The 14,876-nt window shown below is 39.8% G+C and overlaps 1 protein-coding gene across 1 annotated transcript; it reads right to left on the bottom strand.

Annotated features, from left to right (window-relative positions):
• On the bottom strand, positions 1-14,648 carry LOC117375892 (AP2-associated protein kinase 1-like). The gene is made up of 20 exons (XM_055224224.1): positions 13,947-14,648; positions 11,717-11,835; positions 10,876-10,984; positions 10,631-10,773; positions 10,449-10,570; positions 10,284-10,365; positions 10,039-10,171; positions 9,847-9,950; positions 9,681-9,760; positions 9,433-9,613; positions 9,234-9,377; positions 8,868-9,050; positions 8,340-8,521; positions 7,620-7,813; positions 7,479-7,544; positions 5,960-6,064; positions 5,769-5,861; positions 5,082-5,225; positions 4,581-4,664; positions 1-1,869 (listed from the first exon to the last, which is right to left on the bottom strand). The coding sequence occupies exons 1-20, from the start codon at positions 14,107-14,109 to the stop codon at positions 1,109-1,111; spliced, it is 3,192 nt and encodes a 1,063-aa protein (XP_055080199.1). The 5' UTR covers positions 14,110-14,648; the 3' UTR covers positions 1-1,108.
• Between the last annotated feature and the right edge of the window lie 228 nt (positions 14,649-14,876).

A 14,876-nucleotide genomic window follows, 5' to 3' on the forward strand; every position in this document is an offset into this window, starting at 1 on the left:
TGTGTGTTCTCCATAAAATTCTTATAGGCTATGTGTCCAAACACCTTGGAGCGCAAAGTCAATAAAAGAGCTCTGGCTATTCGTTAGGGACAATGTGCAGACTTCATTTTTACACATCCAGAAGGTCTTTTAAGATTGTACACTTCAGCATACAAAATATCAAAGTAGATAGTGTATATTGCAACAAAGAAACAAACTTTGGATTGAAAAAGGTGTAACCCTCTTTCTTAAAAGTGCCATGGTGACAAAATGCTCTGTGATTTGCAAAAGACGTTCTCACATAACAATGAACAAATGCCATTTTAAAAGGAGGCACGTTTCATGATCTCTGGTTTAAGCTTTGACCAGTACATTCATGGACATGGATGGCTGTGCCAAAGGACCTGGTCTTTGTCAGACTGCGTAAAATATTTTCAGAATTTTTCATTTTCATCAACATTAGTGTGTGAGTAAGTGTTTGCATACTGCATAAGGCAACACAGTTTATGCTAAATGCAACTACCATACATAAATGCAGCAGTTAAGGAGGAGGAGACAAATAAAATCATGCAACCAGAACATGGGGCTACAAACAAATGACAAGTGAGTATATCAAGTTATTGAAAAGTGTTTCTTTGTCCAACAGTCAAACATTTTGCAATGTTTCTCATCCTGGAATTACATGTGCATTTTTATCCAGCATCCTGTTAAAACACAATCTCAAGTTTGATGGCCAAAGACAACAGTTGTGAATCAATAGAAATAAATCCCATGTATTCACTTATCAATTGTTCTTTTGCATATAAAGATTACACATCTTAGAACAATTATAGTAGAAAAAACCTTACTATTCCCTCACCAAGTCCTTACGTAACCAAAATGTGAGGTAGAAAGGAACACTAACTCAACCACCATATAATCAGTTTGTGAAAGTACCATGAAGATGAATTATCATAAAGTAAAATCAGTCAATGAATGATGTTGTCATTCAAATCTAAATGACACAGTAGTACTTTGAGTATTAGGCTACTTGTGCAATAGATCCATGCAGGCCTGCAGTCCAGCTGAGGCGCTGGTGAGCGCATGCAGGACTTTGCATATTAGACTGGGACATGTGTCTCAGTGCTTATCAAGGCTTTTCCTGTGGGGCTTTGAGGTGAAAGGGTGCAGAGACAAAGGGGTCTCCAGCGCTCCTTTCTGGGGTCCATGTGTGTAAAGGGTGGTACCGGACAATCCCCACTGTGGCCTGTCTGCTTACAGAGCCTGGAGCTGGCCCGGGCTGCTGCGAGACTGTCCCCTCAAAGTGACGAGAATATTTGGCCAAAGCTTGTGGACGGAAAGGCTGCGGGGTGACATTCCCTAAGACTCCCGGTTCAGTGGCTGTTCCTGTAGGTGGATATAGAGCCACACTGGCCACTCCTATCGACTCCTTTCTTTTTCCAAACGGTGCTTGAGCAAAGACATCGATGGGCTGTTGTGCTGCAGCAGAGGGTCGTGGAAACGGGGCATTGGTAAACACATCACATGTGTCTTCATGTGCAGTCCGAAATGGGGCATTTGAGAACACATCGGCTGCTGCAGCCTGCTCAGGAGGAGCAGCACAAGTGTGCTGGAAATTGTTTTGGGTCATGTTGTTTATTGGAGGATAAGCCAGTGGAGGTTGTGTGGCTACAGTACTATAGTGAGGAGCATCCTCTTCATCCTCAGAGTCCATAAGCAGTGGCCTGGAGCCACTGCAATCGTGAGCAGACACTCCACTCTCATCCTGTTTAGCCTCCTGCTCTTCTTCATCACTAGAGTGCACACAGCCTTCATTTGTTTGAGGATCTGAAGGTTCCCTCTCGTGTCCCTCAGCGAGAACAGTGTAGCCATTACTCTCTCCTTCGAGATCTGCTGGCAGAAGACATTCAAGACATCAACAAATCAAAATGTTTATCAAATCGTTTATCAGTGTTAGAAACCACAACATACAAGCATTTTTATCACCACACAAAGGCATCAGAAGAAAAACTACGTCACAGTAACAAACACACATATGCCTCTGATCTAAATAGACAGACCAGTGCTACCATTAAAACATCAAAACCATTGCTTTCACAAATGTGCCTTAAATAAGCTGTAATAAACTGTTGACTAAAAATGCAACATCAGAGTTTTGTTTTAGAGTAAAACAGACAAGAAATGAGTGGAAACAAAGTATTCACGGCACAGGCGCCAGCAGTGAGACAGACTGCACAGATGAACACGCATCGTTCTTACCTCAGCAGTTTGACGTGGTAGTTACAGCCATCTCTTTGGAACAAGTTGTCTAAAACTATCTACATTTCCTAATTTTCACAAAACAATACGAAACTAGCTGTTCTTAGTGTCAATGATTCAGTGAGACTGAAGTTCCATTCACAATTATGAGCTTTATTGACTTTAAGCCTTAGATCAGAAAAATAGAAGTACACACTCAATAGTGATTGACATTTGCTATTGATTGCTATGATATAAGTAAACAGAACTATTTAAATTCAACCAGCACAACAAAATGATCATCAAAACAAGTAAAACCTTTAAGACAAGATAGACTACAGATCACCCTGTACTGATAAAAAGTAAACATATTGCATAGAATAGTCATGATGACAATGCAATGTTACAACCTCCACAAAAGTAGTTTTGATGGCTATACGGGCCTTATTACACTTAATGCATAATTGAAATATAATGTGAGATACAATATCTCCTGTGTGGCATTAGTGCAATTAATTACAATGTGATGTAGGTGCAATAGTGTTACTATAAAATAAATCTAAGTAAATATCAATGCTAATATAGCAGTTGTAGCTTGTCTATGTAGATCTATGTAGTCTGACAGTGTGTTTCAAGATAACACTGGAGAGGACAGTAGTCCTGACTCAAACACAACTCTGTCTGATAACTAAAGATAACATCTAAAATGAGTATTCATGAAACACACTTTAATTTCACTGAACTCAGCCTGATCACTATGGAAAATGCACTAGAATATGACTGTTACAAAAATGACTATGTAATAAAAGTATCATTTAGTATGACACCACCACATTTGCCAAATATCCTCCATACGATTTGTACATAATTCACAATAATTTCTGCAAACATGAAAAGGCTAATACAATACATCATTCAGTAACCCTTTAAAACTATGATAATGGAAATGTCCCACCTACTACTCCATACCAAAGGTGACAAAAAAAAGATTTGGTTCACACAAAAATCCAGTCAATCCCCAAATCTCCACAATCATTATGCATAATATAGGCATCAGGATGTTAAAAAAGACCCAATTGATCCAAGTAACTGATCAAAGCTGGTAAATATAGCAAAACATGAAGGTCAAACTATCTGCTGTGCCAATGGTGCCACAGGTCCACAATATTGTAGTAATATGTTGATGTCATTATTATAACATTTCCGGATTATTGTGTTGATACGTGGTGCACTACCTGAAACACATAGTTGTACACATGTTTGCCATAGTACTTTATATAGGAGAAGCACAAAGGCTCTAAATTCAAAGCTTTTAGCATAAAGTGCATATATAATAGTAGGTAAGTTTATTGAGGCCCCTGTACTAAATGAATAGACCCAACTTTAACAAAAGCCTTTGTTAACCTTAAACAAGAACACAAACGTTTGTCATGTAAATGTTCGGCATGAAGACTTCACAATGGCAGTGCATTCAATGAGAGAAAAGTATGAGCAAAGTATGAACAGAAGCCAACAATATGTTCAGGCATTCGTGACTGTTTTACATGACTGTTGTGTTGCAGCTCAGCAGAGATAATGAAGCCAGCTTATCAGGCAGCTAGAGATGGAGTGGAGGCCAAGGAGGCACATCTAAAGAATGGTCAGAACCTAAACCAATATAATTAGTTTCTCTTTGTTCAAAAGGTGCTACATGAAGTGTCCCTGTTTCCTAGCCCGGTCCCGCCCTGTTACAACTGTTTTAGCATTGAACTCTGCCCCTTCGACCCTGCCACCGCCTCTAGAGGTCGATGAGCTGATCCACCAGCAGAAGGGAGCGGGCCAGGTTGGGGATGCTGGACTCAGAAGTGCCACTGTTGCTGCGCGAGTGACCACCTGAAACGTGCCAGAAAGAAAGAGGGGAAACCAAACAAAAGAAGGAGAGAGATGGAGCCAAAGGGGAGTGTGAAAGTAAAAGTTATTTATTTTTTTTTACAAAGATTAAATCAATGGAGAAATTAATAATTGATGATAATGGTAGAAGGATGCATGAACAGAGGGGCAGAAAGAGAAAAAAAGACAGGCAGAGTGTGAGCAGGGATCAGTTTTACACAGATGCATTAATACAGGGAGAGAAAGGGGAAACCATTGTAATATGAAGATAAACTACAAAGACCAAAACACCTGCAGGCGGTGGAACGCTTGACATAAAAACAAGGAAGTAACGCTCAATAATATGACAATGAGATGCATAGCCTAGGTGACAGGATGCAAGCCATTCTCAGCTTATCATGTCTATGCTAGTAACTCTTAAACAGACATTTACAAGGGCTGGTGGTGCAAGCAGAAAGGCTGTCTCAACATCCTCAGTTTTCAAAAGAGCTTACCTTGACTTGGGTTTTTGGAGACGAGCACAGGTATAGGGTCAAACTCATCACTGTTGCCCTGGTGCCCACAGAGGAGAGAAGAGTCTGAGGGGTGAAACAGCCAAGGACGTAATGGAAAAAGAGTAATGTAGATTCAGAATGAAAAGAGAAATTAAGCAGGAAGTACAGAACATGCATTTTTGAGGCTTTGACCAAAGATTGGCGATATGGCAAAAAAATAATATCACAATAGTCTCTGAGATCACAATTTTGATGTTCACACTTCACTGTGATTGGCTCTGAGTGAATGACAAGGCCATTTAACAAAGAAAGATTAACCAGTATGTGAAGTGGGATGGAAAAGTGTCTGTCTGAGCAGACAGCAGCACTAAATATAGAAGTAGTGAAGAAGAAAATTACAATATGACCAAATGAGTACATCATCACAGAAAGCGAATCATGATTAGGTTTAAATTACCATATTGCCCATCTTTACTTTGACCAAAAAGCACATGGCCTTACCAGCAGGTGCTTGGTTTGTCAACCGTTCCTCCAGACAGGATCTAGAGCCCAGGTTATTGACAGAGGGAACACACTGGTTTCTGTGAGAAGGAGAATGAGACAGGAGGTCGCAGCCCAGCAGAGAGCCATCACCAGTGAGAGGGTCTGAGGCAGCCAGGACCAAGCAGAAGGACAAAGTGGTTGGACCGTTAGCTTTAGCAGACGTTCACAACATGCCAATTATGAAGCACTGCAACCGACAAATGGGGATTCCCTCTGTATTCTTAATCCTATATTAAGACCAGCAATATTTAGCTATTTGAGCTACGCCCATCACTACTTGCCAATTTAGACCAGCTTTTTGCTTATGATAACACAGACACGCCACCAAATTCTGCAACTTATTCAAAATGTTTGCAGGTTTATAGATTGGCATTACAAGTTTTTTCACAACAAAAACATAGCCAAGTTGTCACATATCTGCCTAAGGTATATATAATAGCAAGTGCGGCCTTAGCACTAAACAGTGCCCACTCCTATGCCTTAGAGCCTTGTGGAATAAAGCATTAAAACCAGGAGGGGCATGGCAAGTCAAGCTGGGTAGGGTGTGTACAAGTGGAAAAGGACCTATCTGAAATCACTGTGTATCTCACTGGTTAACGGTGCCTACATGTTATGACTATGATCTACATTCAAACTACAGCTGACCTTGGATGCCAGAGGAGCTCACGTCTGGTTGCCGCTGAGATTGTGGAGCCTCTAAACCAGGAATCAGTGAGTCCACACATACCTCAGTTTTGGCTACACAAGATAAACAAAACCATTGTATTAAAACAAAGTTTAATTATTTTAAGTAAGGACCACAGTAACAGCAGGGTGGAGTCAACAAGAGCAGATACCATCCGTGCATCTTTCTGAGGAAGTTTTAAAATGGTCAGCCAGGGTTAAAAGGTCAGGGAGCAGTAGCGAGGGTTCAGGGGACTTGAGCCCCTCAATCAGTTTCTCTGTGAGACAGAAATAGAAGAAGGGAGGAGAGCAAAGAGTGACAGAGACAGCAAATGGAAGAAAAAAAAAAAGTCCCAGTTCAGTTAGTTTTACAGAAAATGACTTCACTTGCACACACATCTGTCACAAGGCAAAATAGTTATACCACAAAGCAAACAGCAAAGTCTAGATTAGGACAATGGAGTAATGAAACCAAAGGTATGGTAAATGGTACCAATGTAGTTTAAATACAGTCAAAACTCATAATGAATCCTAACCCACAACAATTATCATTAGTATTATTAGTAAAGTATCATTTAAAATACATAGATCTTGACAGGTATACTATGTCCCATGCCGTCTTTCACAACTGCTTTTGGATGCATCTCATACTCACAGGAAACAACAATAGGGGGCATTAAGGTGGGTCTTAGAGGAGGAATGTGTTGGTCACAAAATGGTACAGCAGATGTGATGCTTTGCTCCTTCCAATGAAGATAAGAAGTCAGTTTTCATACAAGTTTTGAAATAGTTGTAAAGCTAATTTATCCCTTTGAGGCTAAGCACTATCTGGTACAGTTAATCCATGCTACACCAGAGACTTTAAAAGCAGATTACTATGCCCTGATGATGTAATAGTTTAGCTTTATCCAGTCGGTCCAGGACCTTAAAGAGTGACAGCACCAAGGAGTTTGCTGCAGGAGGCCTCTCCTGTTAACAAGGCAGCTCATTTAACTTTCAGTCTGCAGTAGTGCTGTTAGGAAGTACCACTAGCAACAAGGAAATCCAATTAACAAAGAAGAAGTTGTCCTCCAGGTTACCAAGCAACAGCCAAAGATCCGCAAATGAGATGTGATGGAGCCATGGCTATGCACACTATTCACTATTCATGTGACAAGGGTCTACTGTGAGGCTGCTGCTTAAATAGATACTGTCGACTAAATACCAACAAGCAAGAGTCAAAAGGTTCTAAACTGCATCCTCCCAAAATGTGAGCAAGCTCAAATTGCATCCACTGGGCTACAAACCACAAAAATCTTAAAATTGCTCTGATTGAACAAGTGAGTGAGTTGAGCACCCAGAATAACATATCCCTGCCCAAAGCTCTGTGCCCTTTTACCCTCTGGTCACCTTCATAATTAGGTCACATTTGTCACCTTGGAAACCTTTGCCCCACCACATTTTTAAATAGCCATAAAATCCACAAAGATTAATATTTCTTTCTATTTTCAAAGCTCAGATCTCTTCTTCTGATTCTACTTCTACTCATACATGTCCAGACTTTATATATTTGATGCACATTTTTTTTACATTATAAGGCTAAATCTGTTGCCTGTTGTAGTGAAATGTTTACAATGAATAAAGTGAAGATATACATATGTAATAGTGTATTATTAAATACAAAAATACAATGATAACAATAAAATGCTATACCTGGAAATGCTTGGAGTCCTGAAATGATATTTTCACTGGAGCCAGTGAGCTTCTCTCCTAGACCAGCTGCGCACAAACATACCAATAGCAGTTAGATTTACTACATTTTCCAAAGTTAATCTTTAACATAAGCACTCTTACACTCTGCAAGCTTTGCAAAGTCTTTATTTAGAAGTTCTTCAGCTGTAAGCTTTGAGAAGTTATCATCTCCAAAAGGGTTCCAACTGGGCTGGCTGTTGCCTGCAGGGTGGGCCGTCATAGTGCTGTTGTCGTACGGGTGGTAAACACTTTGTTGAGATGAGCAGGGTGAGCCAGAGGGAGTAGTGCTAGCAGATCTAAAAAAAAATAAAAAATGATATGCATCAGAGCTATACAATTAGTTATACATTTGTTAAAGAGGGGCTATTACACTTCACTTCCCAAAACAACATATTCAAATGTTTCAGTGTTGTTTCTGACACTCTGAATAGCCCCTTCCCTCCTCACTCCCCCTTCAGAACGCCATCACAACACAATCAGCGTGCATTCCGATAATGAAACTAATGCACATTGGTTTGTGCAGCTGTTGTGTATTGTTTAGCATCCTGCTTTTGTACATTTATGGAAAATTATCTTGCGGGAGCATGGGTCATGTAGACTTGTGGGCTGAGCATTAGACTGAATCCTGCTTAGGGTTAGCAGTACGATTCTAATAAGGCCCAGGAGAGATCAAATGATTAATCAAACATACACTTATGACATATAAAAGCACTTTAAGTATGTTTTTAATGAGGAAACAATGTTATAACACATTTCTCCTAACATTTTTCCTAATGTTATACATAATTGATTTTTTTGTGTGTGAGGGGTCATTGTACTCACTTAGACTTGTTGAGGCTGGCTTCAGCTGCTGCTGCATGAAGAAGTTGGGTGGATTTACTCACAGGAACCCCAAAAATAGTGCTGTGAGTGACATCACTCAGAATGCGTCTGTGGCCACTTTTTTGAGCCATCTTTGGTGAAGAAGGAGGAGTTAAGGAGCCTACTTTGTGCATGCCTCGGCTCTGCAAAAGATAGATTTAAACTTATTGTTAGTAAGTTGTGGTTTTACCTCTGCCTCACAGTCAAAATATCAATGACCCTTTAGAAGAAAATATGTTTCATCATACATCCCATAGAAAAAAAAGTGTACAGTAACCCATAAACCATATATGATCATCGGAAAGAGGATAGTGTACCAGTAAAAAGCTTTGGATCATAAATCATGTTAGGGCAAAGAAAACCATCACAGCCCTCTCCAACTTGCTGTCCCAAGTAGGAAAGAGCAAACATTTTGAGTGATTCGTTTCAGATAAGCCATTTTAGACCCTGGTAGAAAGCATCAGACAAGCAGCAGGGGGGCAATGTTACCACGACTTCCACGTCCACTCCTGGAGCAGTCGCTGCAGACTCTGGGATTGGAGTGAGGTGAGAAGGCACCGACTGTGAACCACCACTGAGAACAGTGTGCTGCTTTTGATGCTGCTGGGACACTTTAGCTCGTGACTGCAGCAAAGTAGATGCCAGAGAAGCACTTTTGCGAAGATGGATGGTCTGTGCCACAGAATGCTACATATAAATAGCCAGTAATGTGTGCTTTTAAAAAAAGACTAACAAAAGCCTCTCTGGTCAGTGCTATCGATTACTGTCAAACCTGAAAATGTCTCACAAAAAAAAAAAAAAAAAAAAAAAAAAAAAAAAAAAAAAAAAAAAAGAAGAGTGCATGGACTTTGTTACCTGCTGGTTACTTTGGGGGCTTAGAAATGCATTGGCTTGTTGTTGTTGCTTCATGAGGAGCTGCTGATGTTGCTGTGTAGGCTGTGGCTGCATGTTAGCAGGAGGCTGAGCTGGTTGAGGACACAGGCTGAACAGCAGGAGTGGCTGCAGGTGAGACAACACCTAAAACAAAAAATCAAGTATAAACTATTGCTTAAACTGCACTGTTAATTAAACAGAATTCTCCTTTTATACCTGGTGCAGCATTAGACTTTTTGCGTGGAGTAGCTGCGGGCTGAATGGAAAGCATGCCTGAAATGGGCTGAGGCTGGGCCTGGCCAGCTTTGGGTCGCTGTCGTGGAGCAATGGAGGTTTCTAGGGTGGGCACAGGGTCTGTAAGCCTAAAAACTGCACATGTTAATATATGATACGAGAACAAAATTGTCAGTTACTTAGATTTACTCTCACCTAGCTTTGGTTTGACTCTTTTTGGCCATGGCTTCACTGGCTCTGATGGGCTCAGGAAGTTTTGTAGGAATGGGTGAATTCTACAACAGTGTCATTAAATCACTTGTAGTCACTCAAGAAACGCAATAAAAAGAAGAAATCTTAGATCTACAAAATAATGACTTACATGTACATTTGGGACAGGACATTCTCGCCTGGCCAATTTGAAGGCAAAGTAGGAAACTTGATAAATGTCTGGTCTCTTCTCTGGGTCAGGTTCAAGCATGTATCCTAGAGTAAAATATATATACACACACATATACATATACATAGTAATCCATAATCCAAATCACCAATGCATAAAAACAGGTGTACTCACTGATGAGACAGTGCATTTCCTGTGAATACCGAGAATTGTCTGGGACAGTGAAACTGCCATCACAAATGGCTACTGAGCTCTCCCCAAAAGGTAGTGTGAAGAAGCAAAGCTTATACAGTAAACAGCCCATGGCCTGAACAGATATAAAATCCATAATTATTAGATATGCAATAATGATTTTAATAGAGAGGTGTATTCACTGCTGTATTATAGTTGTATTATAGTGCAAAAATAGCAACTTTTACCCAAATGTCTGCTTTTGTTGTGATGACATTTCCAGCATAGAGGTTTACCATCTCTGGGGCACGATAAGACAAAGTAGTGTATCTACAAACAACAAAGGGGAAATTCATGAGCTCACTAACTATATTGGTGAAAAAAGCGGATGCGTTTTTGTAGTCAAAACTCACTTTTTGATTTCCTCTTCCACAGACGCCACGCCCTCAGTCTGAGGGTTCTGGAATCGGTTAGTGGCACTTCCAAAGTCACAGAGCACATAGTGTCCTCGGTCATGTAGGAGAATATTTTCAACCTGGTGGAAAAATGTGAATAAATATTTCAAATAAAAAAGTCAGTGTCACCTGTGAATTACCTTCAGATCTCGATGAATGACTGGTGTCTTGCATTGGTGGAGACGTGCAACAGCTTCACATGTGTCACAGAAAATCTGCAAGACCTCTGCCTCAGAGAACCCCGTCTGAAGCCTTTGGTTCATTAGATTCACCACCTGTCCTCCTAAGAACCCCACACACACACAGACAGATGCATACATGACCCATATAATCATTTGTGAAACTCTAACCAAAATAATTGTAATATTTAAGAGACTAACTATACCTCTACAAAAGTCCATTAGGATTAAAACTTCGTAGACATCTCCTGCACCAACAGCTGTTAAGCTTGAGTCCAAAAAACCAACTATGTTTTTATGCCCAACAAGGTCCCTCTGCAGAAATGACAGACATTATTTTATTTTGCAATTAATTATTTTTAAGAGGTGTGAGATTGATCCAAAAATTGATAATCATTGGAATATCAGTATATCCTCTAAAATAAAAAATAAAAATGATCTAAAAGGCTTCAGCAGAGACAATAAAAAAACCTCACAGTGTTATCTTCCAAACAAAGATATACTGTGACATTTCTAAACTTGTGTAACTGTATAGTACATTCACTTCTAGTCCCATACTTGAACCTTACCCACAAAGTTTACACTCACATATCTGATGCATTCTAATAATATTGTCATGTGCATAATCAACATATATATGGAGCTGGAGATATTAATTTTTTCCCATATTGCCAACCCCACTTTCTAACACAAGCAGTGTCTGATCCAAGGGCAATGATAACAATCTCCTGAGATTGAAACCACCAGGGTGTGGCCACAAGAACTGAGCAAGGCTCATTTTGAATACAGAAGAATTGCCTTTCCAACTATTTTATCACAATTTCGAATAGTAATTTAAGTAATTTATAGGGGGGAAAACAAAATTTAAACCCAGTTAATGACATACCCTTCTTTAACGTACCCTCCCAAAATTGGGGCCAAAGTTACATTCTTGAACCAATACATAATTTAAGTGTTACTGACATAAATCTTCTGCAGTTGTGTTTATACTATTTCAGAAAGATATCATATTAACAATAAACATTTCTTTACCACAAATATACTCACCATAATTTGTATTTCAAGTTTGCAGATCTGCAGATCATGCTCATTGTTGACATACATTCGTTTTAGTGCACAGCGGACCCCTTGATGAGTGCGCACCAAAAATACTATAGCAAATCCTCCTAAGAAAGAAAAACAAAAATCAAAAAGATGTATAACAATGTAATGTAATACAGTCAGTACCACAATACAGTCAATATGAAGTATGCAGTATTAATGCAGTTTTATTATTTTACTTTTTCTCATAGTTTGTCCGGGGGACTTGTACTCCGATGCGACTTATATGTGAAATTATTAAAATATATAATTTCACATGTTCATTAATGTCACACTAACAACCACACAAGGGCACTTTAAGCTTGTGTACCAGTATGACAGCCAAACCGAAGAAGCGATTTATCTACTTCCAGAGCTGGCGGAGTTGTTCAGAAGCGACATCGAGGATGAAAAACTCAATGGATTTAGTGATTTGTCATGAGATTGAGAATAAACTTGTGTTACCTTGTTTTTTATGCTTTAGTTACCTGATTAACTGTTAATATCTTAGGTTAACATACCAGACACGTATTCAGTTCGTTGTCTATGCTTCATGTAGCTGAATAAATATAAATGTGTTACGTTAGCATGTTGTACAACCTCAGCCTGTTGTTCTCTATTTTATAGTTATTATTTTAAATTGCCTTTAAAGATAAAATGTCTGTTCTTGGTCTTGGATTTTGTAAAATAATTTTCCACAAAAAAATGCAGAACTTTCCATAAAAAAGGCCAGAAAATACTGTATTTAAATAAAGGTTGCCGTTTGGCACTTTTGTATGGGAAGCTTGAATGAACACAAGTGTGAGTCAGCAAATGTGCTGAAAAGAAGGGCAAAGTCAGTAGATGAATCATTAGGAAACAGGAAATGACAATATTCATCATCAAATTTTGGTCACACTATTGCCTACACCGCTATTAAAATGGCTGTGCCAACAATTGTCAAATATTACACAGGACAGGCCACGCTGAAGCATAAGTAACAGCTTGTGTTTTTGCGTGGTGCAGAGCTCTGAAGCTGCATCCTTGCTGTTTCATAGTCTAATCTAAGATGCCTGTTAATTAGTGGGATTAGCAATGTTCTTAGGTAACACTTAGCTGTAGTCTTCTCTGCACTAAGTAGCGAGTGTGACCAAAGTAGTGCTTCTACAAATAGTCTCTTCTCCTTTACCTCAACATTAAACTACTATACTACAATACCAATCAAAAATACCATTGGCTTTATGAAAAAATGCAATGAACATCCAAAGCACAATCAAGGTAAAACATAATTAAAAGTGCAAATTTGTAAAGTTTGTTGTGTTGTAGTCGAAGACATGCCCAGGGGAGGTAGTCATGTCACACTGTAATTCTATATGTAAACACATAGTAGTTTGATAGAAAGAGAACCATCTCCCTCTGGCATTTAAATGAGGGGAAGCACATAACAAAAATATAATCAGTATTTAAATATCTGTAAAACTGAACGTCTTCTTAATTGCAGTTTGCTGCAAAATATTGGTAAAGATATGAAGAAGCCTGCTGTCCAAAAGACACAACCAGAGCTCACAAAAATAGCTTTGAGTAAAGCTGAAACCATCTGAATAAACAGGTGTGGCTGGGCTGGGCTGGGCTGGGCACACTCCATGTATCTTTACTGGAACATATTAAATATTGGGTAAGATAAAATGCATGAACAAAGTTAAAAAGTTCAACACCTTTAAAAACTGTATTAGATTGTCGCAGATTAAGTGCTTGGTTTGATGTGGAAAGTGTTGGTATGTCCTAACAGAACAAGTCTTCCTGAGAGCAAAGAGGTTCAAATGTCTGCCTTTGATAAAGCCACAGTGAAACAGTTGCTGTCCATCCATAGGCCTAATGAATAAATCAGTGTTTTTCATATATTATTTAACAACAACGCATTGGCAGCTATTCATGGGAAACTTGTAACCTTGAGTCGCCTCTTTTAAAAAAACAAGTTTTATTTCTTCCTGCAGCAGGTATAGTCATACTTTACAGATGATTTGCCGCTCCCTGTGCACACACTAAACACTTTTGTGACTCAGCACAGGCCCTCCATGTTACTGAAGTCACCTCAGTGCAGGAGATACCAGAGGTGCGTCTCAAACACAGCCCTGCGCTCGCCTTGCAAACAGACGTGGGGTAAAGACAAATGCAGGCGTCACAATAAAACGTACAATAAAGTAAAACGAAAAGATACCTTCAGCAACAATTTCTTCGACCGTGACTTGGTAACGACCAATGTTGAAAACTCGTCCAATGAAGCTGCTCCCTCCACCGGATCCAGTGCCTCCACCACCAGCGGCTCCTAAGCCGGGCCCTGAGCTCCCGAGCTCTCGGCGAGTGTCAAAAAACTTCTTCATTATTGTCTTTTCGTTTAAAATAGTTAGTTGTAGGGTGGTAAAGACGCGTCAACTTGCTGTATTTATATCGCAGTGATGTTAAGAGATTGAATGGAAGCAGATAGCTTTCTCTTGCTAAAATGCTAACTATCTTGTTTTATTCCAAAATGCGTTTAGGACAAAAAACACACCTTTTGAAATGTTACTGTCTCTACGGAGCATGTGATGTCCATCTCAAGGCACCTGTCCCAAATGTGAGCAGCGACAGTTGTTGGATTCGCGAGCCCAGCTCTGTAGCACTTGTTAGCCGTGAGCTCACTTAGCACACCGGGCTAAGTGGCTCCACACACGGTGACAGCTGTCAGACCACACGGGCGGTCCGGCTGGTTCCCCGTGTCCAGTGCAGCTTATCATACATCTCCATCTGAAACGTTATCCGGTCATCTAAACCTACACTTACAATGAAAACTAAAAGTGCCGGTGTCCGCAGTCTGCATCGAGGTACTTAGGTTGAATTCATGTTAACAAGCTAATGTAGCTACAAACACTGCACATACAGCCACAGTCATGTGCAGCGCCCCCGTGCGGTGTGCGGGCTGTACTGCAACTCCTCTCATTGGTCACGTGAACTTGTCTGCGTCTCTCAGCCAGGTCACATGAGGAGTCTACATACATTCACTATTTAATTGGCACTATTAGGACACAAAATAGTGTTTTTCAAAAAGTCAAACCTACAGACATTAATGACATTAATCAAAATTAAAACGAGGCTTTTGCAGTGTTTTTGG

This window comes from Periophthalmus magnuspinnatus, chromosome 9 (genome assembly GCF_009829125.3).
Source record: "Periophthalmus magnuspinnatus isolate fPerMag1 chromosome 9, fPerMag1.2.pri, whole genome shotgun sequence".
Classification (NCBI taxonomy): domain Eukaryota; kingdom Metazoa; phylum Chordata; class Actinopteri; order Gobiiformes; family Gobiidae; genus Periophthalmus; species Periophthalmus magnuspinnatus.